General features: G+C 39.4%; 1 protein-coding gene across 1 annotated transcript in view; it reads left to right on the top strand.

Annotated features, from left to right (window-relative positions):
- Positions 1-3,331: 3,331 nt before the first annotated feature.
- The window catches only part of COL3A1 (collagen type III alpha 1 chain), a 50,244-nt gene continuing 26,531 nt past the window's right edge, over positions 3,332-27,044 (top strand). Inside the window, exons 1-5 of the mRNA XM_027884438.1 lie at positions 3,332-3,547; positions 21,247-21,452; positions 23,161-23,199; positions 23,738-23,854; positions 25,476-25,547. Coding sequence (XP_027740239.1) covers positions 3,469-3,547; positions 21,247-21,452; positions 23,161-23,199; positions 23,738-23,854; positions 25,476-25,547 — 513 coding nt within the window. The 5' untranslated portion in view covers positions 3,332-3,468. The remainder of the gene's footprint in view (positions 3,548-21,246; positions 21,453-23,160; positions 23,200-23,737; positions 23,855-25,475; positions 25,548-27,044) is intronic.

Genomic DNA, 27,044 nt, shown 5'->3' with positions numbered 1-27,044 from the left:
GAAACTACACATTCCTTTTAAAATTTGGAGGTTCTTTACTATCATTAAAATCCAAAAACTAAATATCTTGTGTCTTACATAAGGGTGACTACAGTGACAAAATCTGAAGGTTCTTTGTTCAGATTAAGGTCTCTTGGAAACAAAGAAGAGCTGCCAGCTGGTTCTACAGACCAGAACATCAGAACTTTTAGAAGTAACCCTTATACCATTTGCATAAGGGCTGACCTTTTAGGGAAGTAGACCTGAAGTCACCTGATAAATATGCAAGAGCATGTCTCTCATTTGTCTTTCTGAGGCAGAATGCCACTAACCACAGGACTCAAGCAGGCACAAGGAGCCCCACCTTGGAGGAGCAGCACAAATATTCCAGTCATCTGATATAGAGATTAGTCAATAGTTTTGATCTGCACGTGGTAGATGATCTTTCATGGTATCTACAGTAGAGCACAAATATATTCAGTATCTTCTACAACTAATTATTCCAAGGCCCTTCATCAAAAATGCTCCAGTTTACAGTGCTCCAATTTAAAAATGCTCCAAAGTACAATGAGTACTTTTTCCAGTTCAGTCCAGATGGTAAGACATTGCATCCCCAGGAAGCTGAGTATTAACCAAGAGCTACTTACTAAATAATCCAAAGCTGCCTGCAAGACACAGGAGTCAAGACAGTTGGGTTTCTAGGGAGTTGTTTCTGTGTAGAGGATGTGAAAAGGCAGCCTTTGTTCATAAAGTGTCCACGGATGTTCAAGGAAAGTGGCTGTGCCACAATCTGCTCGGGTCATATCATTAAAAGAAAGTGGGGAATGCCAGTAAAAAGTAATTTATTCATGACAGCAAATGGCAATTTTCGCAGTGTTTTACACTAGAATTATAAAATCAATTCACAACCACTGCTTAGGGAAGGTAGTGCTAAATGAGAAATTCCAGTGTGGCTGAACATTGCTGTGTGTTATGCATTGAACCACAGCAAATATACTGCAGAACCCAAGGAACACAGGATCCACAGGTGGTTGTGTTTTCTGGGGTGTAATCAGTGAGTGATGTGGATTATGCTTCTGTACCTCAGGATTCATTTCTGTACAAATTCAAGCACAAGTGTTGATACTCCAATGCCTATGGCAAACCATGGATAAATTTATGTTCATAATCTAGCTATAGACTAGAATATAATTTACAATACAAAACTGTTCTTAGAATTTAAACTTTACTCAAATAGTCAATTGAAGGCAAACATTAGAGAAAATAAGGGAGTCACCAAGAGTGGGGGTTTTTGGGAAAGGTTAAACTTAAGAAATGTCGAGAAATGTTTATTGCGATCAAATGGGCTGAAAACTTAGCAGAACTCAAGAAGAAAGTGGTTTTAAGTCAAAGACCATAAATTGATTTATCTTCTTTTTTTCCTTAAATGCAGACACCTATCACATAGCATTCATATATTTTATGAAAATGAAATTTTTTGATAAAAGTTTGATAAACCATACAGTTTAAGTCTCATTCCATAGCTGAGTATGATTGTATCCAGTGTTTGATCTGCTTGTGTATTTATACTGAAGAGTGCCAAAGAGATAAATCTAGAATTTATCTTGAATTCATCTCTTGTTGTTTTGTTTTATGTCCTGAGCATAACTCCAAAAGAGTAGAAAACCTTATGGGCCCATGCATAAAAATTTGAAGTATATTCCAGGATAGTTCAACAGGAGGCATTCATCTCTGTTGATTGTAGCTACCTGAATGTTATAAACCAAATAACCTAATCTGTTAAGTGATAAGATACTGGACATGAAAACCCAAAGCTGCAGGAAATACTTCTGCCATTGCAACACAGACAGCGTGGGATATTGGAAGGTACTTAATTCATGAAAGAAAATGGTATGTAATTCCTTTGAAATATATCAAGCCATTCATACCTTGTAAGTATTTAAGACACAGAAGAAACTCTCGGCACGTGTTGAAAGTGACATCAAATTATTTATTATTTTTTATTTATTCATTTATTATTTCTTACTTGCTTCAACCTCTTCCACCTCAAGTGACCCCATTAGAAGAGCGTGTTTCAGTTTAAATGCAGATGTATTTCAGATAAATAGGCTTTGAAATGAGACCCAGCATATATCAGATTAAAAGTTAACCTCAGGCTGCTCTTATTTTTGTGATGCATACAGAGAGATGGGTCCCTTTCTCTGGATGGCAGTCCATGATGCTCACGAGTTACTAATAGGAGGGATGGTTGGTTCCTGGGTCACTGTAATCTCAGCAACAATAAGAACAAATGAATGGGCACCTCTACAGTTAATGACCTGCATCACGTTGATGGATTGAGAGCAGCAATTAATTTGGTCCTTGTTTCAGCAGAGATGTCCACTGTGACAGAGTTCTGCATCCACTTTGAAGTGTCCTAAACCTGCACTGAAAACTACACTGCCAGCAAAACTACATTCATAACAAAGCCTGCTTAAGCCATCTGATTTGAAAAATAAGTTTGTGGATTGTGATCTTATTCTCAGTAAAGTTTTGCATGGAGCAAAGAAAGGACTAGGTTTAAAAGGGATTAGTCTTAAGTTTTGGGGTTTTTTTTCTCAGCTATACCTTCTTGTTCGAGAAGCAAACAGGCAAGAAAAAGGTGGTACTTGTTCTGCATTCCTTTCCACTGTTGTAATGACAGCATCAAACTGAACTATTCGAAAAGTTTTACCTTGAGAGATTAGTTCTTCTGATTTGGGATCTTGATCTCTCTATAATTTTTTTTTTTTTTTAATGTTTGCTTTCTCCCCAGATCACACAAAATCATGTTGTGAGGTGGAAATGGTGACAAAAAGTACTGGAACAGAAGCATTGTGATTTTCAGTTCTTCCTCTCATTAACTCTCCTCGTCAGCAGAAATGTCCAGGTTTGCTCCTCCACTTCTGGGATTCTTTCAGCTTGTGCAGTCACATCAGGTATTTATTTACCTTTTATCTTTTTAGAGGGAGCGCTAACAATTAAAAATCCTCTTTGGGTTGTACCCACAAACTCCTGATTAACATGAAAAAGTGCTTTGCCCCGGAGGCTTTACCACAGGACAGTTTTTTTCATGTGCATATATCCCCTATACAGCGCACACTAAGTGTTCAGACACAGCCTCAGTGTGCGTCTCACACACACACACACACACAAAAGTTCCAGATGTGCTGTGTATCTTGTTTAGTTGACTTTCTTCTTCTGCAAAGCCAAGAGAAATATTAATCATTCATTTACTGTTAGGGGATGGGTCTTCTTCTCATGTTTCAGTCAAGGGGGTGGAAAAGTAAAGTAAGCCAATTTTTTTCCTATTTAAGGCCAAAGCTGGGGAATGCTTGTGGCTGAGTTCTGTACATGGCCCGGTGCTGGAAGGGCAGGGAACAACCGATGTTGCTATTTTGAATAGATTTTTTTTTTCTTCCCCCCCCATTTTTATTTTTGCACAGAGAGTCTCATGTCTAATATTTAGACATGATGAGCTCTGTGCAAAAAGTAACTTTGCTCATTCTTGCCGTGTTTCAACCCTCAGTTATTTTGGCACAACAAGTCGGTGAGTAATTCAAGCTTCTTATGTTTTAATGTTTTTATTTTTTTTTTTATTTTTTATTTTTACCAATAATTTTAGTCGCTTGTAAGAAATGTGCATTCACGAACCTCACCAGGACACTTTTCCTTCACTAATTCAGCAGTCAGGCATTTCATGGTGAAGCTGAAAGTTGCAGGGGTTTGCATTGTCATCCCAAAAGTTTCTCTTTGCTTTGCTTTCTTTACAGTTAGAAGCACTGTACAGTGCTGTCTGCCTTGGCTGCAATTGTTCTTGTTCTTACTTGTTTTCCTGCTGCAGACACCAGAGAGACTTTAAGCTATTTCTTTTAACTCTTGGAATGACATTTTAACTGTTAGCTCTGTGCTGCCTGGAAGTTTTTTTGTCACAAGCTATTAAGTCTTTGCTTCCAGCTATTTTATTTATTTGAACTTCTCCTTTGTAGTTGTTTGTTTTCCACTGGCAGCGAGGGGGTTTCTTTAAACAATTTGCATGCAGAAAAAAAAAAAAAAAAGCCTTAAAATTCTAACCAGTTTTCATGAAGGAGCTTCTAAGATTAATATTTGAAAATATGTCAGCTTACAGAATTTTTACTTTGGCTTAAAACAGGAGGGTAAATTACTTCCCTCAGCTGCAATAGTTTGAATTGGGCATCTGCAGGCTGTTTCAGTCCCTCATGAGACTGATTAGCAGCTGATGGTATTTGGAAGTCCATGCAAGTATGTGTGTGCATGTTTTCAGAGAGCAAGAACACCAAAAACTAAAGTGAACATGGAATTTAGAGGGGGGGAAAAGTACTTTGTATACAATAATTCAACTTAGAGTGAAGATAAGTGTGGTATGAGTATTTAAGTTAAACAGATGACATTCCACAAGTTCATCTGACCTTTTTTGGATGTGCTCTGTTCCTGCTTGCCAGACATTGTAAACCAGACCGTCCTTAAAATGAGACTTTTTTTCTTACATGAGAATATGAGAGACTGGCAATGTATTTATTCCTGCATGGAGGCAACAAATAACCTTACAAATAACTCGATAAGCAGCAGCCAAAGAAATTTTAGTGCTGCAGAGGAGAGCCAAATGCCTTTAAAACCACACCCTACACCGCTCTGTATGACACAAATCCCGAAAAAGGGTCACTTTAGCCGTTTCATGGCAAATCCTTCTCTGCCTCATCACACCTGGAAAGGCACCCCCTCTGCCGAGGAGGTGACTGTGAGTCCACCAGAAGGCAGTGGAGCATCCAGAGCTCAGGGGGATCTGTGCATGAGCAAATCAGGTAACATCTGCAGCAGCAGCATGCCCAGTCACCAGCCTGCTCTCCAAGCACAGACACAAGCTAAGCTTAAGTATCTTTAAAAGAAAAAAAGAAAAAAAAAATGCATATAAAGATGTTCTGTAGAGAGCAAACATAATTTGCTGTGAACTGAGGCTTTTCTGTTTCTGCTTGGCCAGCACATAAACTCTCTCCCCAATAATGTTCAGTAAAGACTATAAAATTTGGTGAAGATTATGGAATTTGAGCAAATGTATGCTGTGACTTTGCTTACAGCAGCAGATAATATACATACTGTGTGCGTTTGACATGCATTATGTGTACTTTCATATAACTTTCTTCAGAGGGATAAGGACTAAGGGACCATCCAATATATATATATATAAAAAAAAAAAAAAAAAGGAACATTAATTTTATTTCTCCCAACTAACCAATCGCCCCTGAGTGTCAAGTCTCCTTCCCTCACTCTAGTCATTTCCCTGGACATTTCTGAGGTGTAAGACATATTTGAGTCAAGAAATGGTAATTTTTGGGTAGAGGAGCTCTATACAAACGAAGTGTGAAGGAGTATTCTCATTTCTCTGCCACATTCCTGTTTCATGGTGTTGTAACATTTCCTTACTGGGCTAGCTTCCATACTACTTACAGGGATGAGGTTAGAGAGATAAATCACTAGTTATGCCTTAAAAAATTGGATTCTCTCCTCTCTTTGGAATGCTTCTTTCCACACATTTGAATGTGCTTTTCTCACAGAAAATAACCATTGAATTGAGGGAGTTGATTATTGGCATCACTGACTCACGTGCGGGGCAGCAACGGGCTGGGAAACCAAATTTTCCACGACTGAAAAGAGAATTTCCAGACATGCTAAAATGCTCTCTCTTGTCAAGAAAAATGTTTATATGGTTAGTATCAAATGTAAGTCAATATAAAATTTTCCCTGGAAAAGCCTGCCAGGAGACAAGACTTGGCAAGATATTAAGGAAACTGCTCAGTATACACTAAGTTTAGGATAGTCAGATGTACCCTTGGGCTATGTGTTTCTTTGTCTTGCTGTAATAGCTTGGAACAGAGAATTGAGTACAGCCTCAGGCTAAACCTTCTCAAAAGCTGGGGATCTCAATGTTGTGGAACAAGGAATATTCTGTGACTTCCATGACCAAAAGCTAGGTCACACGAGGGTTTTTGTAGCCAGCAGGTGAAATCACCTTGACACAACCCAGGTTTCCTGATGGCTCTCAGGTTACTGTGAGGGGCTTTGAAGCCCTGACCATGGTCAAGATAAAATGCCTTCTGATGGCAGAACACGAAGCTGGGGCTTCAGACACGACAGATGATGATTCAGATTCCAGCAACATTTCCTCAGTTCCACCGTTTGAAGGCACCTCTACATTCTGCATATTCAACTGCTAAAACGTGTAAGAACTTGGAATGTTTCTTTAGGAAACAAATCCACCCTCTACCCAGCCAGCAGTATTTGTGAAAAGCATTTGCTGGCCTTGTAGCATACGCTCATCCCATTTATCTTGAGTTTGTAGTCAACCAAGACAGCTACTTCCAGAAGACAGAATAAATTTTAGCTAGACGGACTGGAGATATTTGGCAGTTCCCCCGACTACAAAAGAAGCACATCCCCAGCCCCCTTACATGAGTGCCAAAAGGGAAGTTAGATGGATTTGGGGCTGTCTCAGCTGCATCTGCAGTGCTTAAAGGACACCTCAGTCACCTGGAGTGGGACACTTCTTGTAGATACACCCAACAGTCCTTGAGGAACTTCACTGAGGTCATCAGGAAAACTCTGCTGCTGTGAAAGCAGAGTGAAGGCACTGCCAGAAACCCTTCAGCATTATTCCAAATAATTTTTCGCTCTAATGTAATTTACTGTTTTCCTTGTAATGTAAGTATTATCTTGGATGTTTGGTCAGGAAACTCATTTCTGAGGTAATGACTGAATACTAAAATACCTCTGAAAAGACTTATTGACCCTTCATATTACTCCCAGTCACAATTAACGGTTTTGAAATGAAATATAACCATTACATGTAGATTCCAGAAGGCAGCATGCAAATGACTTTTCATTCTGAGCACCCACTTCTGATCCTTGATAAAAGGATGATATTTTAGGAAAACTTGTAAAGAGCTGACTTGACCATTTTACTTCTTCTTCTATTAAGTGGGAAGTATTAAATAGGTTATGAAGGGGATGGGTACTGTGAAGATGCAGTGAGACTGCCAGACTGTCATGTTTAGCAGTTATAGCTCCATGTAACATCGCACACGTGTGTTCTTGGTTGATAAAATGCCATTTTAAGGGTGGTGCTAACAATGGTAAGAACTATCTTTCCTCAGAGGTTTTTGGTAACACAGAAAAAGCTCTCCTCCAGAGTTTTGACAGTCAAAGCAGATGATGTGCGTCTGTGTGCCAACAGGTAATTAGCCATCATAAATAGTCTGGACTATGTGAAGTAATGAAATATCAGGGGTCTACTCCTCTTCTTCCATTTTTCCTAACTGTTTTTTAGTGAGCCCACGGCAGACAAGGTTGTGCTTAGGAAAACTGAAACATTCCTTTCTGGTATGGAAAAATCATGCTAAATGAAAGCCTGGGGAATCCACCCCCTCTAAACATTATATATATATATGTTCTTGGAAATATGACAAATTTCATAAACACATTTTATATCACACATCCCTGGAACACATTAGCCTTAGGAAAATGAGACTATTATATAACCCTTTCATTATTTCCCAGATTTATTTTTGAGTGGAGACCAAATCACCGAATCTACATAGACTGATTTTTTTTAAAAGAGGAGGTGGAGTTGGAAACATCCACTGCTTAATTACAGCGGGAAGAAGCAGAGGTAGAAGGGTGTTGTCTCTGGCACAAATATTACTGTTGATGCCTCAGTCACAATAGATACAATTGCTCTCAGTGCTGCAGATTACAAGCAGATCCTATTTCCTCTTCCAGCTTCTGCTCAAATGTTGAGGTTTGAAATAGGCAGCCAGGTGTCACTTGCAAACTCTTGGCTGATGCCAGCCTTGCACTACAGCTGGGTGCTAGCTTTAATAATGCTATTTACGAGAAAGAAGGGAGTGAATTAATATATTTTGTTTGTTTGTTTGTTTCCCAGACTGGTTGAAAAACCAGACTGACATTAGACATTGTCCCATTTATGTTATAGTGTTGGTCACAGAGCACCAAGGCTGTCAGGGTTAAAGAAACATGTGGACAATGCTCTCAGGAGCATGGTGGGATTCTTGAGGTGTCTGGCACGGGGCCAGGAGATGGACTTGATGATCCTGATGGGCCGCTTTCAGCTCGGCATATTCTGTGATTCCACACCTTGTTTTAATCACAAATCTGCAGAAAATGGGACCTACCCGGCTTTGTGACTGGGACACTGTGCCGAGGGTCAGTGATGGGAATGATGCAGGCTGTCCTTTAGCACTCTGGATTAAAAGCAATCTCTTCAGAGTTGAAAGGTTCAGCCTACCAGTAGGGGCTAACAATAACAAAGCACACTTTCCCAGGCTGGTGGGCACCAGGAAAACGGCATCGCTCCTGATGTTTTTGTGGTAGCTTCACAGTCTGGAGAAGAGCACAAGCCACAGCAGCTCTTACTGTTGCAAGTTTTAATTTGCTGATTTGAAGTAATAAGCCATCAAAACCCACAGAATTAGAAATCAGTGCAATGGTCATACCCATTAATACTCAAGATTAGGCTGTCCTTTAGTCATGCTTGTTTAAGAAATTAGGCAAAAGATCTCAGCTAAATGCAGGGAAATTGTTGGCAATGGCAAATAGGTGCTCTTAACATAATGGGGTTTTTTTTTGTCTTTAAGTAACTGGATTAGAGTCCTACATCATTGCAGTTCAATGTGATGGAGCAAAATTCAATTTACTATTGGCAGCACCCAAAAAAATGAAACTCAGACTTGAAAAGGGTATAATGAAATCTGTTCTGATTCAGCATTTCAACTGTTAGCTCATTCTCCCAGTAGCAGCTTGGTAAATTGTAGATTGCATGACTTTAACATGGTTTAGAGTTCAGTACCTACCACCACCTGTCTATAGTTTTGAGATATTCCGACTTTGGGTTTTGGCAAAATGGAACAAAAACTTTAGTGCCATCATTTTACCTGCTGCAATACTTTGCCAGCCTACCTCTCCTTCAACGTAGCCATCACAACATTCCTTGTACAGAAGCAGAACTGGGCACAGATGTGATTCCTTCTGCAGGAGAGGTACAAGAAGTGTTATTTCACTTCCATCCCTTCAGGTCATGTGGTTGAGGGGATCATGGAGGGGGTGCAGCAGAATGCTGCAGCCCCTAACCCTCAGCATGCTGCCCATCTCCAGCCTAGGGGATCCAATGGAGGGAAGGCAGTTTGGGCCACGCTTGTCACAGTGATGGAGTCTCTGGTTCAGAGATGCTCAGTGGTGACTCTCTGATGCTGTTTTCCATGGCCATGCTGCTCCCAGAGATGGGAGCCAGTGCTGGTTTGGTTATTGCTGCACAACAACTACTTCTCTATGGATTTTCTTTCTTCCATTGAATTTTTTGAGGCACAGGGTTTGTGAAGCTTTGCTTTCTGTCCCCTCTGTGGCTTCCCTGATGAGAGATGTGTTGTCCCTGGAAAAATCTATAAGGAATTCCCATAGAATATCCTGATCTTTTTCCATTCAGCACAGTCAGATGCCTTATGTTTCAGGGAAATAAGATTTCTATATATACGTGTAGAAGAGACTACATAACAATTTCTGATATTAACACTTGCACCTCTCCTGGTTATGGCTAATCAACTGATAATATCCATAGGCAGTAAAAATTTACATACTAGAGGAGTCAGAAAATCTCAACAGAGAAACAAAGAGGTGAACTTATCCTATCTTAAATGTTGGAGGAATGAGGACCATCACTGACTGTAGAGGAACACATCTTTCACACAGAAGCATAGTAAATATAAATTTAATTTATATTTCCAAGCAGTAAGTATTTTTCTCATCTTGTATTTCATAGGAAAGGTTCTTTCCATTTTGCTTTGAGCAAACCTAACCTACTTCCAACCACTGCTCTTATTTATTTTCACTTCAGAGCCAATCTTGTCTCCAAGTTTGCAAAGTGGAAGCCTCTGCCTGTTTTATGTCAACATGACAATGGAAAACATGATATAACCCCCTCCAACAACAACCATTTGTTGGCTTTAGTTTGGATAAACTTCAGCTCTGGGACTTCTGGCTTTGTTTAGTTTAGCAGAAGAGATTCCTTTCAGATTAGCTCAGAGACTACTTCCATTTTCCCTCATTTATGTCAAACCCTTCATTTAAACATGAACTATCAGAATGAGGATGAAAATGGTACTTTCTTTAACAATGTCTGCACATTTTTGTCTTCCTTTGATTCACACAAGTGCTCCATGAAGAGGAGAGGAGAAAGAACACACAGGACACTGAACAGGGAGAATGTGAGGATAATGAAAAGTTATATATCTGAAGGCTGAATGTGGGGGTTTTTTTATATTGAAAGCCTAGGGCCTTCTCTTAGGGCTAAAGAGGCACCCAAATGACTGTTAAGGAATGAGAGATGTGACTTGTAGATTTAAGAGTTTAGCTGAGTTCGTACCAGAATTGCCTTCCCTGTAACAACAGGAGACCCATCCCTTTCTGCTGCTGGATTTCTCTTTCAGTTTCTGTGCATCCCATCCTCGAGGGTGGCACTGGCATCTCTTCCCTCCTGTCAGGCAATGAAGGATTCCCTTCCATGTGCAAACCTTCTATGGGCCACTGTGGTACCTTCAGGCACCTCTTTATTCCCAATCTCAGCACTGCAAAGGGCAGCAGAATCACAGGAACATCCCGTGCACGTTTGAAGCAGTAGATATGAAAGCATGATCTGTGTCTGGAAACTACTTCCCACAGCAATTCAGTGCTGGCAGTTCTTGGAAAACTTCTGGACATAATTAGTTCCCACTGAAACTCCCTGCAGTTCACGCCCAGTGACCAGTCGGTGCATTAGAAGGCTGTCTGAGGCAAACATCTCTTTTTTTCTGTCTCTTCTTTCCCTTTGTGCTGCTGCTTCTCTTTTCCTTCTTTCCATTTTCTTTTAGGAGAATAAGCAAGAGCAAAATTGCATCTCCTTTTTTTTTTTTTTTTAAACAGACACGACAGAACAATTGCTCACCCGAACAGAGTTAATGGGAATTATGGGAAGCCTCGCTCATTGTTCCTTTGATGTTCAGTGTAATTGCCACGCTGAGCATCAAAGGAGGATAAACTACATCCCCAATGCCTTCTTGAGCTATAAACAGTAAAAATAGGATTCATATTTTCTTGGGAAACACTTTTATGCTCATGAGAGGCTCTTTTTTTTAAGAAAAAAAAAATTATATCTTTTCAGTGTTTGGCTTTAAATCTACTGTATGGTGTTTGCTTGTTTCCCTGCAGAGCAGTAGTCATTCTGTGCCAGTGTTTAAGAGAAGAATGTCCTAGTGAAAGCAAACAATGGGCTGTGTAGTGGGAATTGCAAATCTTTGAAAAGAGTAATTGAAATCTGCTCAGACATTTTGAAGATTCTTTGCACAATATTCTCAGCCTGTTGGTGGCTTAGCTGTTGGCAGGGTGGTCCTCTTTGTAGATCCCTCTTTTTGGTATGAGCAGAATAGCATAAATATGGAGGAGGGGGAGGAAAAAAGGAAAGAAGAGAGGTTTTCAAGTCCAACTGATTATTTTCCTCTTAGAGCAGCTGAGAGAAAGAGTGATATAACCATCTTTCAGTGAAGAATCAAAAAAACCCCCCAAACCCAACAAACAAACAAAACCAAAACCAAAACAACCCAAAACAGTACAGAGGCTTTTCATTTATCAGGTGTTCTCTGGCTTTAGCTCGTCCACTCATACCTTTTAAGGGCTGTGGCAGATAAACTGTGGCAGATCTGGTTGTGTCTGCTGAAGATGTTCTAGCCCTCCTCTGCTATGCACTGCTGTTTTTTCTCAGTCTGTGCCAGCTGGTGTTGCTGTACAGAGCAGGGAGAGCTAAATCTGTGCCAGACATCAGGCAGCCGCTTCAGTAGTAGGGCTTCTGACCTCTGATATTAATAAAAAGTCATCTCTCTTCTGATTCTTCACTGCACCAAGAGTGTGGAATTTCACCTCACAAGGGAATTAGTTAGGGAGGTCCTTATGCCTTTGTATTTGAAAAATGGCCAGGCATAGGTCTTGAAACTTAAAAGTGGTCACAAAATTAAGAAAGTTGTCTTTGGTACCCTGAGAAAACCCTCACAATACTCACTTTAGTAGCCCTAGGAAGTTGACAATAAGAACGTTGTATCCAGTGTACAAATAGCCATTTAATATCCTCTATGAGGCAGATTAGGAAGAATTTCAAGCACTGCCATCTGTATCCAACAAACTGTCTGAAATGGATGCGGGGTGAATTAGTACAAACTGAAACAAGGAGTGAATGGATACAACTGTTTTGCAGATGAAACTAGGTTAATGATGCCCTATGCATTTGGAATCCCACCGTGACCTCCTAAATTACAAATACCTTTAATTTTTTTGGCAGCCAAAGATATGACTCTCTTTCTTTAGACAATATGCCAGAGTAGTTTAATCCTTCACAGGAATACGAAACATAAGAACCAAACCTTTCATTTACTTCCAACTTCTGAAATTACAGGGAAAACAACAAAATTGTACAGGCACTTATGCTAGTGTAGAATTTGACCCCCTACTGCTTTATTCATCTCTGATGTAAATTCACTATGGCCATGGAGTTATATTGGGGCTGACTTTGTCCAAGGTATCTGAATATATAAATGATATTACCACATGTACTATTCTGCATTGTAACATTTCCCATCTGCTTCAGCCTCAGGAGAGAGGCATTGAATCAAGCTGATTTCTTCCAAGGCAAACCACAGAAACAGCATTGCATAAATTCGCTAGTCCTCTCACAGAGCTAAGGGGAAAGAGGGGGTCACATCCCCCTTGAAATTTTAATCACCTGACAAAAATTATTTTGATTACAAAGTTAGGCAGTTCAAAACAAAAAACATACTTTTTCCCCACGTAATCTTTGGGTTTCACCATGTGAAAAGCTTCAAGTCTCTTGAATTAAGTAGCTCAGTGCTATTTAGAGCAAGAAGTAACAGTTATCTGTGTCCATTCATTCCTTTTCACATAGCAGATCAGAAGCTGAATCTCACTTTTATGGTGCCTTGGATCTGTCAGAGTGCTTGTACAGTCTGGGAAACCTGAAAACAATGTCTTTTCCAGTTTTTCATTATTCTTCCCACAACAGACCTACTGTAATAAATATTGCAAAGAACGCTCCAATGTTATAAACTATTCCTGATCTCAGCTAAAATCAGAAACACAAAAGTATTTCTTTGAGCTATGCCTTTATTCTAAAGTTCTGACAAAATCTTGTGCTGGATTTTGTTAATTTTTTTCCACTTAATTGATCCTAATAATGTTGAGCTTGAAGATGTTGTTTTTCTTTAGAAATATGTTAGGTCAGCTTATTATGGAATAGAATTGGAAGTGGTCAAGTGTTCAAAACAAGATTACCTTGACAGTTGGATTCTGACTGTATAAGTCTTCACTGACTACTCAAGGAGTGGGCAGGATGTATGTTTAAAGAAGCTAACAAATCCATTAAACCATCAGTAGTCATATTAAACCTTGAATTTATGTCAGTTTCTGTTTGGTTTAAGACACAAGAGTCTTTATGCCATTTGGCATCACTGACTAAAGACGAGAAGCACATTAAAATCAGATTACTGCAGGGTAGTAAGAATTTGAGCCAGTACTACAAAGAAAGAAAGAGCCACAAATGAAGTGCTTGCAGCTTGTTGCTTATTTTTAGAGGGACACCAAATCACACAAAAGGTGATGTGCCAAAAAATATTGTAATGTAAGAACAGAGGGGATGGAAAAATCTCATGGGCATTTTACCAATAACTGGAAGAGTAGCTGAAGAATTATGCAATGATCCCTCTAAAAAACACTGAATGCACTGAACTAAGATGAAATTCTTTCTTACTTTGTGTCCTGATCTAATTCAAATGGTTATCCTTATTAAAAGATTTGATCTCTCAGGCACTGAAGAGCTGCAGTTCCCATCAGAATAATTAGAAGCTGATGTTCTTTGGGCTGATTCAAAGCCCAGTAAAATCAAGTGAGGTTTTGATCAGGCAGTGATTACCCTTAACCAGGAAGGAATTATCTGCATTCTGCACCTTATGGAAAAAGAGGTTAATCTCTACTAAAAAGTCAGTCATAGATATAACTGAGTTACAGACAGAACCTGTTGAGAGAAGACTTTGGAAAGGAAGTCCCATAATAACATTTCAACAGAGATGTCATTCAGGAATATCTTCCTCCCTTAGAAAAAACAGTATAGGCCACGATGTTGTCAAGGAATAGTTAAGAACAAAAGGAGTATAACCATCTCTTGCACCCATCAGGTGTTTTTCTCAACATGACTTTTGTGAGTCCAGAAACAGAATGAATAATTCTCTGGGCAACCCCCAAAAAGAAGTAGGGTGATAGGTATATAACAATCTGCTCCATCCTGCACCTTGTATGACTCAGCCTGAAACGAAAGTTCTTCCAAAACCAATCCCCACCAACTAAAAAAACAAGGAAACCTTCATGCACTTTGTTTGCTTATTAGCAGTTTTGAAACAAGGAAACTCTTCTGCCATTGTCTCTCACCCTGGACACCAGCTTGAAGCCAGAGAGGCTGTTGTGTAACAATATCACTGGTGGGATATTGCTCATCACTATTTCCTTGCAGCACTGCTGTGGTAGAGTGACCTTTAGAAGTTGTATGAAGAACATCATTCAAGGATGTCAGCATGCATGCCCAAATAGAGCAATTTGTGACATAGAAGTGCTGAGACAAAACAATGTGACACATTCAACTTCTTTAGACCACATTACCTTTGAAAAGAACAACAACCCCCTGAAGATAAAGCAGGAAAATTAGAGTTCTTGAATCACATTTTGAAAGATTAGGAAAAAAAGCCAATCATCTGCAAGAAAAATTGAGGCAATTTGTGTTTTACTTGGTAGTAAACATCCTTAAGATACATTTCTAAAGCGTTTAAAGACTCCAGAAACGTTGCAGCATTTGTAGCATATAAAGACAAAAGAAGGGAACAAGAAATTATTTGTTTAAAATACAAGTACTTGCTTGTACCAGTGCAGGCCTGATTTTTTTCTTATTTATTTTTGTAATCTGGTAGATAGAATGGTTGGGTGTCAGAGCAAGGACAGTTTGACTGTATGACATAAGGGTCCTTAGCCCAAGAATTCAGCCTCTTCTATACATTGTGGGTGGAACAGTGTGTGACTCCACGCCACAATACTGCTGACAGACAAGTACTGTGTTCTGCTTAACCAGCATTCTTTTAGGCAGCTTTCTCTTTCTTACTCTGCATGTGAGAGAAAGGGAAAACTGGGACTGGCGCTGTGGCAGAGCTGTTCCAAGGCCAGCTTTCTTGGCAGACGAGCATCCCTCGTAGTAAGAGAGCTTTGGTTTCATTCTGAAAGCACAGGATGCAGCCGTTCTTGTTTGGTGTGAAACTTGGGAAATCTGTGAACTGTTCATTCATTCTTTTCCATTCCACCTGGTAGCAGTTCTTCCTGCTACACAGCTCATGGAGCAGGGAAGGATTTTTTAAGATGGACCCAGTCCGATTCTTCACAGTCTGCATTGAAGTGATTTCTGAATTGAGGTTTCTTTCCTGATACCTCTGATCACATGATGACAAGCCTTATAAAATATTACCTGAAAATGTCCTAATAGGTAGGGATGCCCAAATTGACCCTTAAGTCCTCATGCCCTGTGTGAAACAGACTCAATTTATTAGCTCGTTGTTTTAAGACAATTCCAGCTGAAAGAGTGTCTGAAGGCCTTGCAGTTGAAAAAACCCCACTTGTTAACCCATTTCTTTTCCTTTACTTCCGCCTCTTTTTCTGACTCCCTGAAAAAGACAGTGATTTCAGACTGTTTTGGGTACTCAGCACTTAACCTGAGGGGAGACCAGGCCAACAAGCCAGGCCATTCTGGCTCAGCAAGCCAATTCATTCATTATGAGAGTCCTTTTGTTTCCATTACTAACACGAGGATGGAACGAGCATGTTTGGGTTTCTTATAAACATCATCATCATACCAGACAGGGAGCCCAAACCATTTGCTTCGAGATAGACGCTGTGGCATTCTTTTCTGCTCAGTAAATGGAAAGCAGCATTGCTGCAGAGGCTGGGATGGATTCCTCCATCTACTCAACTGCGGGGAAGAATGAGCAAAACCAGGTCAGAGCAAGGAAGCACAGTTGTACGGTTGAAAAGCAGCAAAAAAACCCTTCTTAGCTTCAGCAGGCTTTGAATCCAGTCAGAGGCAAGGCCTCCTTCATCTCAGTGCTTTAGCCTTTACGAGATTCACCTTAAATACAGCAAAAAGCTGTTTGTTTGACTCACTGCATTTGTGATCAGATTCTCACAGATCAAAGCTCCTCAGTTTTGTTTCCCAAGCCATCATCAGGCAACTGCTGGAGGACCATGAGTCACCTCTGTGTGGACTATGGCCCTTCCTGAGGCAGAACCAGACAAGTTCAAGATGTTCTTTAATTTCTGACCATTTAGTCACTTCTCTGCAAGTGGGATATGTGAGTCTGCTCCTAATGCAAAAGCTGGACATTTGCTCTATCCAAAGTGGAAAAGCCTGTGGTCTTTGAGGATACTATTAGGAAATTTTTTCCTTTTGCCATGTAATTGTGGTTAAGTCATGATCACGGTACTTGCACAAATGCAAAGCCAAAAGCAGCTACAGAACAGGTCAGCTTCTCAGTTCATTTGTTATCAAGAACAAATTCCCATTCACCTCACTGGGATTGGGGTTGTGTCCCATATGACATCTGCCATCCTTTAGGCCTGTCATGACCTTATTTGTTTCCCCTTTTACCCATCTGATCTCTTTTATGTACCACAGTTATAGGTGCTTTGCAACTAAATAGTGATTTTCCTTTCAGTTCCCACTGTTAGTTTGCTTGAAATGGGAAATAATTCAAAACCAGCATATGACAGAGATTGTGTTGCCTCTTCTTTCTTTTATTCACTATTTGAGCTGGCCCAGAGAAATGCTACTCACAGCAAAATCTTTAACAATGTGAATGCTCAATAAACAGCATAAATGTGATGTTATTCAGGCTTTCAAATATTTAACTTTTTTTACAGTGCACTAGAGATTGACAGAACTTCCAACAAACCATTGCAGTAACTGCCACACAAATGAAGTGCTGTACAGCCACTCTGCTTAGGGCTTTGGGGAGAAGAATAAGATTTTGCATTGCTATAGGCAAATACTGTTGAGTTCAAATATTTTTTTTAAATCTTAGGCTGATGTGTACATTTAAGAATCAATAAGAAAAGCTGGCAAGTATGTGACTGTTATAACACAAGTCAAGAAGTAGACAAGTCAGCTTTTTTATAACCTCATTACTCCTATGTGTTATTCGCCAGTGCTTTAGCACAAATCAGCTTTCCAAAGGATTTTGGAGCTAATGGTTAATCTTTATGAGCAATGCAAAATGCGTTATGTCATAACATGCTGACACACAGATCTACATCTGAGCACAGAGGGGGTGTCTTTAACAGCCTAAGTCTTCCCAGATGTGAGTTTCCTTTGGAAACCTTTTTAATGCTTTCATTCTGCCAAAGGCCACAGCGATTTTCATTGCAGCTCTCCTAGCTTATTTCTTAATTCATTTAACAATGATGTCCAGAAAGTTAGAAGCAAATATGAATGTTATTATATCCATATGTCTTTGACTTTTTGTCTTCTTTCTGTTAAATGATGCCATCTACTGTAGAATAACTGAATGACAATCTTGTAAAAATGCAGAGAAATCTGCTTTATTTGCTTATTACTGTAAAATCATGTCAATTGTTTTCACATACTTTGAATTTCCATTTTTTTTATTTATATTGTTTACTAAAATATGGAAAGGTGAGTGCTCTCGGTGGGAAAAGCTGGTCACTGAGAAAAGCCTCTGCTGCTGCTTTGAAAACAGAATCTTTTCTAACCAGCAGTGCAAAAGTATGGGAAGGGTGGCCTTTTTTCTGCTCCCCATCCAAGCTGTCCTCATCATAGTAGGGTAGCAGGATCACATCTCTGAAAATAACAAAGCAACAGAACAAATCAATGAAAATGAAGTAAGGATTTAAAAAGAAAATGGACATAAGAAAGTGCAAATCCTTGGATATGAATTTCCTAGTGAACTTTGGAGTCTTAAACACATAGTTTAAAAAAATGCAGTTTTGAAAGAAATGCGGTTCACTAAGAAAGTGATACTGAGAGCTGAAAATCTGAATATTACAATTAATCAAACACATCCTTGGGGTATGGAAAGGTGTGTACACTATGCATCTTTTTATATGTGTATACAATTCATATAAATGTCCATTAACAAGTGCAAGCAGTAACAATATTAAGTTCTTTTAGATCCGTACCACAGTATCTTTATTTAACAATTATATCTAAACGTGCCCTGAAGAAAAATAATTTCTCCCCTTCCTCGTTATGTTTACAAATGAAAAGAATCTTTTAACCTGTTGACCTGGGAAGTGCTTTAAGTGGAGTGGCAGCTGAGTCACTGACATGGATCTTTGCCCATCCCTGGTCTCCAGGGTGTATCCAACCAGCTCTTCTGAGATGGATAACAAGCTCTAACCCCCCCCCCAGTAGCTTGGATGGCTTTCTGCCTCCCACAGCACATGAGGGTTTCATGTGTACAGTGAGCCACTGGTACATTGAACTACTCAGCTTTTGCAATGTATAATTTGTTTTTTCTCTTGAGTCACTAGAGAGACTAGAAAGAAGATTTCATTCATAATGCTACACTTTTCATTTGTAGAAAGCATTTCAGCCTTCTTGTTTGTCAGGAAACATTTGTCATTAGTCTTGTCAAGCCTGGGCAGCTTATTTTTTTTCCCTAAATGCCCACACTGAAACCCTGGTTTGTGAAAAGGAGGGAGATGTTTCTTGCAGAAACAGTCAGCACTTCACTAAGCAGAGAATAAGCTTATTAACCTGGGATCCACGGGCATGGTTATGTAATGTGAGAACTGGGAAAACAGGTAACTTTTTTAGAAACTAGACCTTATTTGGCAGGCTAAGGAAGGATGTCTAGATCCTCTTTAAAGGTAGTCATTATTAGGAAGTGTCATTTGAAGCAGCATCCTCTGATGCTGTGACCCTCTGTTGTGTGGGCCTGAGGAAGAGGCTGTCCTGGAAATGAGCAGTTCTTTTCCACCTTTCTTGTGCAGAATGTGAAGTTCCTTGTGAGACCCAAAAGGAAAAGGTAAATTTCTAAGTGATAGAGAATGTTTGAAGGGGGTGAATTTTCATATGCCATTGGAATATTTTTAATTTTAGGATTTTCTGTGTTGTCAAAGGAAGGTATAATATTGGCTCCCAGCTTGATAGCAGGCAAACAAAATGTCTGAAAAGGGTTCTTGAAGCTTGATGCATCTTGTTGTTATCCTAATAAAGATAGTGGTCAAAATCAAGTCTTAATCATAAGTAGTGTCAGCCTCCTGACAGACAGTATTTTCCTGTTTCCTTAAAGTATAATTGAAAAAATTGCAAAAATAACATAATTTGGTGTGCACAGACAGCCTGTAGGAGGGTTGAAATTGGAAAAAAATACCTCCTGTCCCATGCAGAGCTCTGCTCCAAGATCCCCACTCCAGCTCTCCTCTCAGTTAGTCATGATGTGTTGATTGTATTCCCAATTCACCCTTCCAGAGCTCATACAAGGAGGTGATGAATTTCATGGGTGAACTGGACAAAAAAGTCAGGTTAATATGAACAAGGAAAAGCAGCTGAGTGAGGCACTGGGAAGGGAGCAGGGGAAAACTCATCTCAGTTGAGTACAGGGCAATAAAGAAGGTGAACTCTTCATGTACAAAATAAAAGAGGATTCCCGGGAGATGAAAATTGAAATCGTGTTATAGGAAAGGTGAAGCACAGAGGGAGCATGAGAAGAGGGGAAACGCATCTAAAGATGTCCGAAGATCCTGGGGGCAGGTATGGGAACAGATAGTCACAAATACAGAGAGAAAGGAAAAAAATGCAAAGAAGGAGATCAAAGATGCAGGGGAGAGGCAGGGGGAGGGATGGAAGGGATTGAATAATCCATAGGAAGGGACTGCACTATAAATTTGGATTCAGTCTTATACTACATAATAATGACCATTACAACAATTTGATGGCATTCAGAAATTTCTGCCTGGAGCCAGAGGTAATTTTAATGTCAGAGCTCTGATTTACATCTTTTTGGCATTTTGGTTTTCTTTTTGAAGGGTGGTGTGTAGTAGGTAAATTATCCTGGTATTAAAGCTTCAAGAATGATGTAGGTTCACACATAGCTCTTTCTCAAGAATTTCACATTTGTAAACAATTATTTTGAGTTAATTCTGTAAAAAAAATTACAACATTATTCAAGACATTCACTGATATTTATATTTGTAATCTGAAGCTTGTAATAACTTCTAAAACTAAAAATGAGCTTATAAAACTTTGTAGTGTTATTTTCATATTGTTTTTTTCAATGACCCAGCTTTCTGGATCATGATTTTTTTCTTAAGAAAATACAAACCCCAAATTTAATGTTTGAAGTCGGTTTTTGTCAGTCACTTCAAATTCATAATATACGACAAGGTTGATCAGTAAAACAGCTGTTGGAAGGAATTCACAAGGCCATGAGTATTACAGATGAACAATGTTTTTTCTGAAAATACAGCCACTTGTAACATTTGAGCAGGCCAGATGACACAATAATTGCAAACCATTTGGGGCAATTAACGTGAACATTCTTTTAGATCTGTCACATACGTTGACTTTTCAAAAAGGACTTTGAAACCCCTTGGTGCTAGCTGTTAATGCAGGGTGCCAGTGACAAGAGCTCGTGCTGGACAGATGGCTTCTTCCATGAGTAAGTGCTGGCACTGGCACGTGGTGGGGGCCAATGATACAGTTTGAGAAGTTTGGCACGTTCACGTTTTAGCTGCAGCGGAGAATTCAATTGCTAATTAGACACTAACTCAGTCTGACACTAAAATTACTCCAGACTGAAGATTATCAAAGATTTAATTGGGCTTTGGATCAGCTCCAGGAGGTTTCCATTGATGTCTGTTTCTACATTCAGAGCAGACTCTGCAATTAATGTAACAGATCCTTTCCAGTGCGTGAAAGGGACTATTTAGCCTTTTTTTTCATGTGCATAAACTGTATTACAGTAGCAAACAAAACAAACTATCCTACAGTTTTCATGTTATTCATCTTTGATTTGGAAAAAAAAAAACATTCAAAATAATATTAAACACTATTTTGTCTTCTTTTTTTTCCAGTCACAGGATGTACCCATCTTGGGCAGGCTTACGCTGACAGGGACGTTTGGAAACCAGAGCCATGCCAAATCTGTGTGTGCGACTCGGGGTCTGTTCTCTGCGATGACATCATCTGTGATGACCAGGAGCTGGACTGCCCCAACCCAGAGATTCCTTTTGGAGAGTGCTGTCCAGTTTGTCCACAAACAACAACACCACCTCCAAGAGTAGGTTTATTCTCAGTGTTGCTTCTTTGGTGTTGCTACCTCCTTGATCCGTGTCAACCTCAATTCATTTTGGTTTAGATGTTCTTAAACACTTTTCAGTGCCACTTTCTGGCTTTAGGCAAATACCTAGGATGGGCAAATTTCAGCATATCAAATTTAAAAACCGGCTGGAACTTACACAGAGTTTTACCTTTTTTGCTTAATTCGAGAATATTTCTGTATTTTATCAGAGAATTGGTACCAGCTCTGATAAAATGCTTGTTAGTCCTTTGGGCTATGCAGCTGAAAGCATCAAGTCTTTCAGCTCAGTTTTACACAGAAAACAGCACAGAAAAAGAGTAGGAAGGGACAGAGGGCAGCAATTAGCCATTACATTTTTCATTTTATGGAGAAGCACAGGAATAATGTAAACAGCTTATTTGTTGACAACATGCTCAATCTATATCCATGAAACTAATGCCAGAACAGGGTCAAAGAAAACTGGAGAATTTCCACACCATACTGAGAGTCTGCATTTCCTATCAACTCAATTCTACACCATCACAGAGCAAATTTCCTTTTACAGACTTACTGCTGATTAATGCCCTGGAAAGAAAAGGTGATTCAGACTGCACATCCCTAATTCACCACCATCTTTCTTATAAGCACCCACATTTCATAATTATGCCAGTTACAGCAACTTCTTAAACCTCAGGAAAGTCAAGGATGTTGGTATAAGCCGAGTCCCCTGCCTAACCACTCCAGGGAGTGAGCCAGCTGTACTGAGCTCTGAGGTTATCTGAACATTTCAACCGTGTTTAAGATCCAGGAGATTCTGTTAGAGTACAGAGGTTGCCACAGAGACATTGAAGATTCCTACCCAGAAGAAAGGGATGTGTGAATGGAAGAGAGAGAAGATGTATTTCTGCAGCTCTAGAGTATATCTTCTTAAGCATGAAACGTCACTCTGTGTTATTTGCACCACACTGGTGAAACTCTACTCCTCCCAGGATTACCTGAGCTACTTCAGTGAACAGTTTGAGAGGTGTAAATGAGTGGTACATACAAGCATAATGGAGATTGTCACTGTGTCCAGAGACTCATTTTATCAATTCTGGGGTTTCTGATAATGAAGGACAAGTGGGATACTTCCCCCAGCCTCTCTCTTTGATGTATGAGCCCATTGGTCCTGTTGACCTTGGATGGCAAGAAAATGTCACCTTGAAAGACCCAAGATAGTTTCAGCAGAATATTCTTTGCAATCCATTAGCAGCTGAGTACATAAATTGGAAATCCAGACAGTAACATGTTGAAAAATAAATAAATTGGAACCATAAATCTGAGAATTCAGAATTAGCTACATACTCACACTGAACAAGCTGCACTGAGAAGGATGCAAGAAAAATGCCCTTTACAGGGCAAGTTCACAGTAAGTGGACTTCTGTCCCCATTGTGCTCAGCAGCAAAGCTCCACTGACTTTATTAGGGCCGTGGTTCTTGGCTGAGGGGGAGGTGTAATTCTGTGGATGAGCCAAAAAAAAATGCAGATAGACTGACCAAAGACCCCATTTATTTATAACTTTTAAATTTACTGAATAAGAATAAATGGAATTCATCTCATAAAACTGTATTCAAATGTTTAAGTGTGCTTTGCTCTTGTTTATGTGTGCAAATTTTTTGTTTTATTTTTATTATCTTTTTAAAATTAATTAGTTTTCTTCTTTTCTAGACTCCTGGAGTAGTCAGCCGAGGCCCCAAAGGAGACCCAGTGAGTACAACGTTTTTTCCCCACCAAGGAAATGAACAAAATCAGGCCCAGTTCCTCTAGTGTTATATATCTTACCCAGTCTGCTAAGATATCCAGCTTTCACTGATATCTGCACCATCTGAAGAACTGTACCATGTAGTTATTTTGAAGTATCCCTTTAAGTTCAACAAAACTCTCAAAAATTTAAACTGGAAGAACACAGAGAGATGAGTCCAAACAGTGTCACATTTGTTATGTTTTGTTATACTTCTTCCCTGTAGCAAAATAAAAAATCTATTACTCCACTAGCAGCATCGATTTTAGATTCAGGAATTGAACTGATTCATACTTCTAGCACGTTTGATCAAATATCAGTTGCAATAAGGCTCTAGCAACTAAGAATTGTTTCCATGTGTGAAAATGTTGTGCTATGTCTTCCCTGAATGTTTGGTTGTGGTCTTGTGTTCAAAGGCTTTGTTACCAATGCAAAGACTTGTCCTGCACTGCCCTTGCAGCTGAAGGCAGGTGACAACATCTGTATCTGTTTGTGTCTTTGCAGGGTTCTCCTGGGGTTCCAGGCAGAAATGGTCTCCCTGGCCCACCAGGACAGCCAGGGAGTCCTGGAGCTCCTGGGCCTCCTGGGATCTGCCAGTCGTGTCCCAGTATAAGTGGAGGGGTAAGTCATTGTTATGTTCAGCTTCCACATTGTTGTCTGTAAGCATACCAGGCAATATTGCAGGCACCTCCCCCTTGCACCTTCACAGGTGCTTTGCTTTTATTTCTCATTTGTGCCTTTGAAAAGCAGAGCTGAGTGGTAGGTGGAGTTTTGTTGTTATTCTGGGCTTTTGACCATAAAATGTCCCTGAAGTGCAATTAAATCTCTGCCTTATCTTATTTTTTAAACTTTTTGGAGACAGATTTGTTGAAGCACTTACATAACTTAGAAATAGTTCTAACTAGAAAGAGTGTGTAGGAGGAAGTATGTCCACTCAATGGTTAGGGAACTCTCATACTTTCCTATATTTTATGAAATGTATGTTTAATAAAAAAACATTCCCACGAGATTAGACTGAAACACAGTCTTTCTGCTTGCAAGGAAGTGCCAAGCAACTAGTGTTTGTCATGCTCCCTCTTTACTTCTGGCTTTCTGCATTTTGAATTAATTTCCGATTACCAAAGAACTTTACTAGAGCTGGCGAGGCTCAGCAAGAGAATTAATTGTAACTAAAGTCTCTGTGCAGTTGGATCTGTTCGGGATTTAAGCCCCAGGCAGTGCTTGAAGAGATGGCATTGTCTTCCATGCAATTGACCGAGCCTAAATTTACAGATGTTAAAAACTGCACGTTAAAACAATTGCTACTTTTGAATATAGGCCACTGGTTATAACTTGCACGTACAGTTCCACTCCCAGGTAAACTAGAAACTTGAGGAAAGATACCTTGTTTTTATTTGATTCTGGAAGGGATTGCCCCTGCAGGACAGAGCTTCTGGGAGAGGTCCCAGTGGGTCTGTTAACCAGCCTTAACTGACACCACAGTAGCATAGCGAGAGAGCTACTGGCTTTGGGAGGGCTGATGCTGACACAGGAGAGGATAAAAGGCTGAATTAGTCACCCATTCCAAAGCTGCATCAAAGATGTTGAATCCTGACAAGAGGGTTGACAGCAGTTGCACAGGAGCCTTGTACCTGGCCAGTGCAGAAGCTGGCTCCACACTGGTTTGGGATAACACTGCATATATTCAACCCTTCTTGCTCAGCCACTTTATGTGTCATTACTGCATCAATGCCATATCCTTTAACTAAGTCTGCTAATACGAAATGAGTTGTTCATTAGTCACAGGTAAAAGAAATCAGGAAAATAATAATAATAAACATTTGCATTCTTTAGTGCAACAGAAAATATTTCATCAGCTTCCTTGAGTGGCAACTAAGTCCAAAAGAAAAGAGACTGGGAGAAGAAGCTTAAAAGGAATAAAACAAGAATAAAAGGAGAGAGAATGGTAATTTTTTTTGTTCAGCCCAGCTCTCAAGATGAAAAATGGATACACCCAGCCTAGGGAGCTAACTTTACCATGACCTCAGAAGGAAGACATTGGCTGTACTTCTGTTTTGAATGATGTAAATATATGGCAGCTGTATGTCAAACAGTATTACTCAGTAGATACAAATGAGTTATTCCATAAATTTGCCATACCAGTGTAAGAGAAGAATTACCTTATTTGTAGCATTCACAATTTTTTCTTTTTTTTTTTTTTTTCTTTTTTTTTCTTTCTGTTTTTTCTCTGTTTCTTTTACAGAGTTTTTCTCCACAGTATGACTCCTATGACGTGAAGGCTGGTTCAGTTGGTATGGGGTACCCACAGCCCATTGTAAGATGCTATAGCCTTTTTTCTGTCCTTTCCTTTTTTTAAAGAACAAAATTTCTACTTATAGATTGTACCTTGGATGTGTATATATCCTGATTTTAATTTAATAATGAACATTTTCATTTATTTATTTATTGCCTACAAGTTGAATGTAGTGTAAGGCAGCAGTTTGATCAGCAGTATTATTCTAGAAAGTAGTTATGGATCATCTGGATTTTTTGCCTTTTCACTTTCTTTCTTCAATTTCTTACCTTCTTTTTCCTAATCTCTGTCTCTAATTCACTTTATTATACTCTTTAAACATTTATCCTTTCTCCCTTGCATACCTTCCTTATCTGCTTCATATTCTTCCACTAATTGCTTCTCTCCCTTCCTACCATTTTTACCTCTTCCACTGTCCTTAATCTTCCTTTACCCACTCAGAAGCATTCTATCTTTACTCAGCATGATACTCCACACTTCCTTACTTTTCCGCAATTCAAACCTGCCTGATAAAAAGTGAACAAACCCTCTTGCAAACTGCTTTTTCATCAAGAAGTCAAAAGGTTTTCACTTTTTCTCTTTTACAATTGCCATTTTTTTTACCCACAGCTATTCAGACTGTGTGCTAAGGATGCTGTATCTGCCTGCTAGGCATGGTCCAAGCTTTTCACAGGTTTTTTTAGTGACAAAAATCATGGATTGCCTGAAAGAGATGCGCCTGAGCTACACTTCCCATGTAAAATAAATCTGAATGTTGCACCTCATGATTTTCCTTTTAGGCACTGGGATTTAGAAATATTCACCATGAAGCGTTCTTGATTCAGGCAATCTGCAATATATAGAGGATGCTGTGGATTGTTATTATTTGAGATTGGCTGCTGCTTCATTAAGCATGATCATCATTTTCATTCCAATTCTGCACAACAAGGTTTGGGTATCACATGTTGTAACATACCAAGGCACTTCCAAGCAAATGTGTTATTTCTCAGGGTTCAATCAGAATCATCTTGTGAAGTAAATTTTATTAACCATGACAGCTGGTTTTCCTAAAATATAGTAGATTATTTTCTCACCTTTATTTTAATCTGTTTATTTCTGCTTCCTTCATCTGCTAATATGATCATTCATGCATTGGTCTTCTTCAACCATCCAGTTTTGTGTTTATTTATTCATTCATTCATACTCAGCTCCTCACAGTTTTACTCATAGCTTATCATAATCATCTGCATTTTGCTACATATTGTCTTAATATGGGATGTGTTGAACCAGGCAGGTAACCAAGATACTCAGTTGACAACTATGGCTACTCCTCTCTTTTTTGGATTTTATTTTTCTGGAAATGATTAGTGATTTCTTGTGCTCTGACCCCTGGACTTGAGTTAAAAAAACCTCACCAAACTACTTTATTGGGCACCCTAGAATGGCTTCAGGATTGTCTATATACTTTCAGGTCATGAGGTTTTTTACTTTGCATTATGCCATATTTGACTGCAAAGTAACAGCAGTTACAGGCAGACA

Source organism: Empidonax traillii, unplaced genomic scaffold (assembly GCF_003031625.1).
Source record: "Empidonax traillii isolate 1590-97213 ecotype Southwest subspecies unplaced genomic scaffold, ASM303162v1 scaffold145:size929809, whole genome shotgun sequence".
Lineage (NCBI taxonomy): Eukaryota > Metazoa > Chordata > Aves > Passeriformes > Tyrannidae > Empidonax > Empidonax traillii.
The sequence above is the reverse complement of the archived record's forward strand: the minus strand, read 5'-3'. Positions and strand labels throughout refer to the sequence as shown.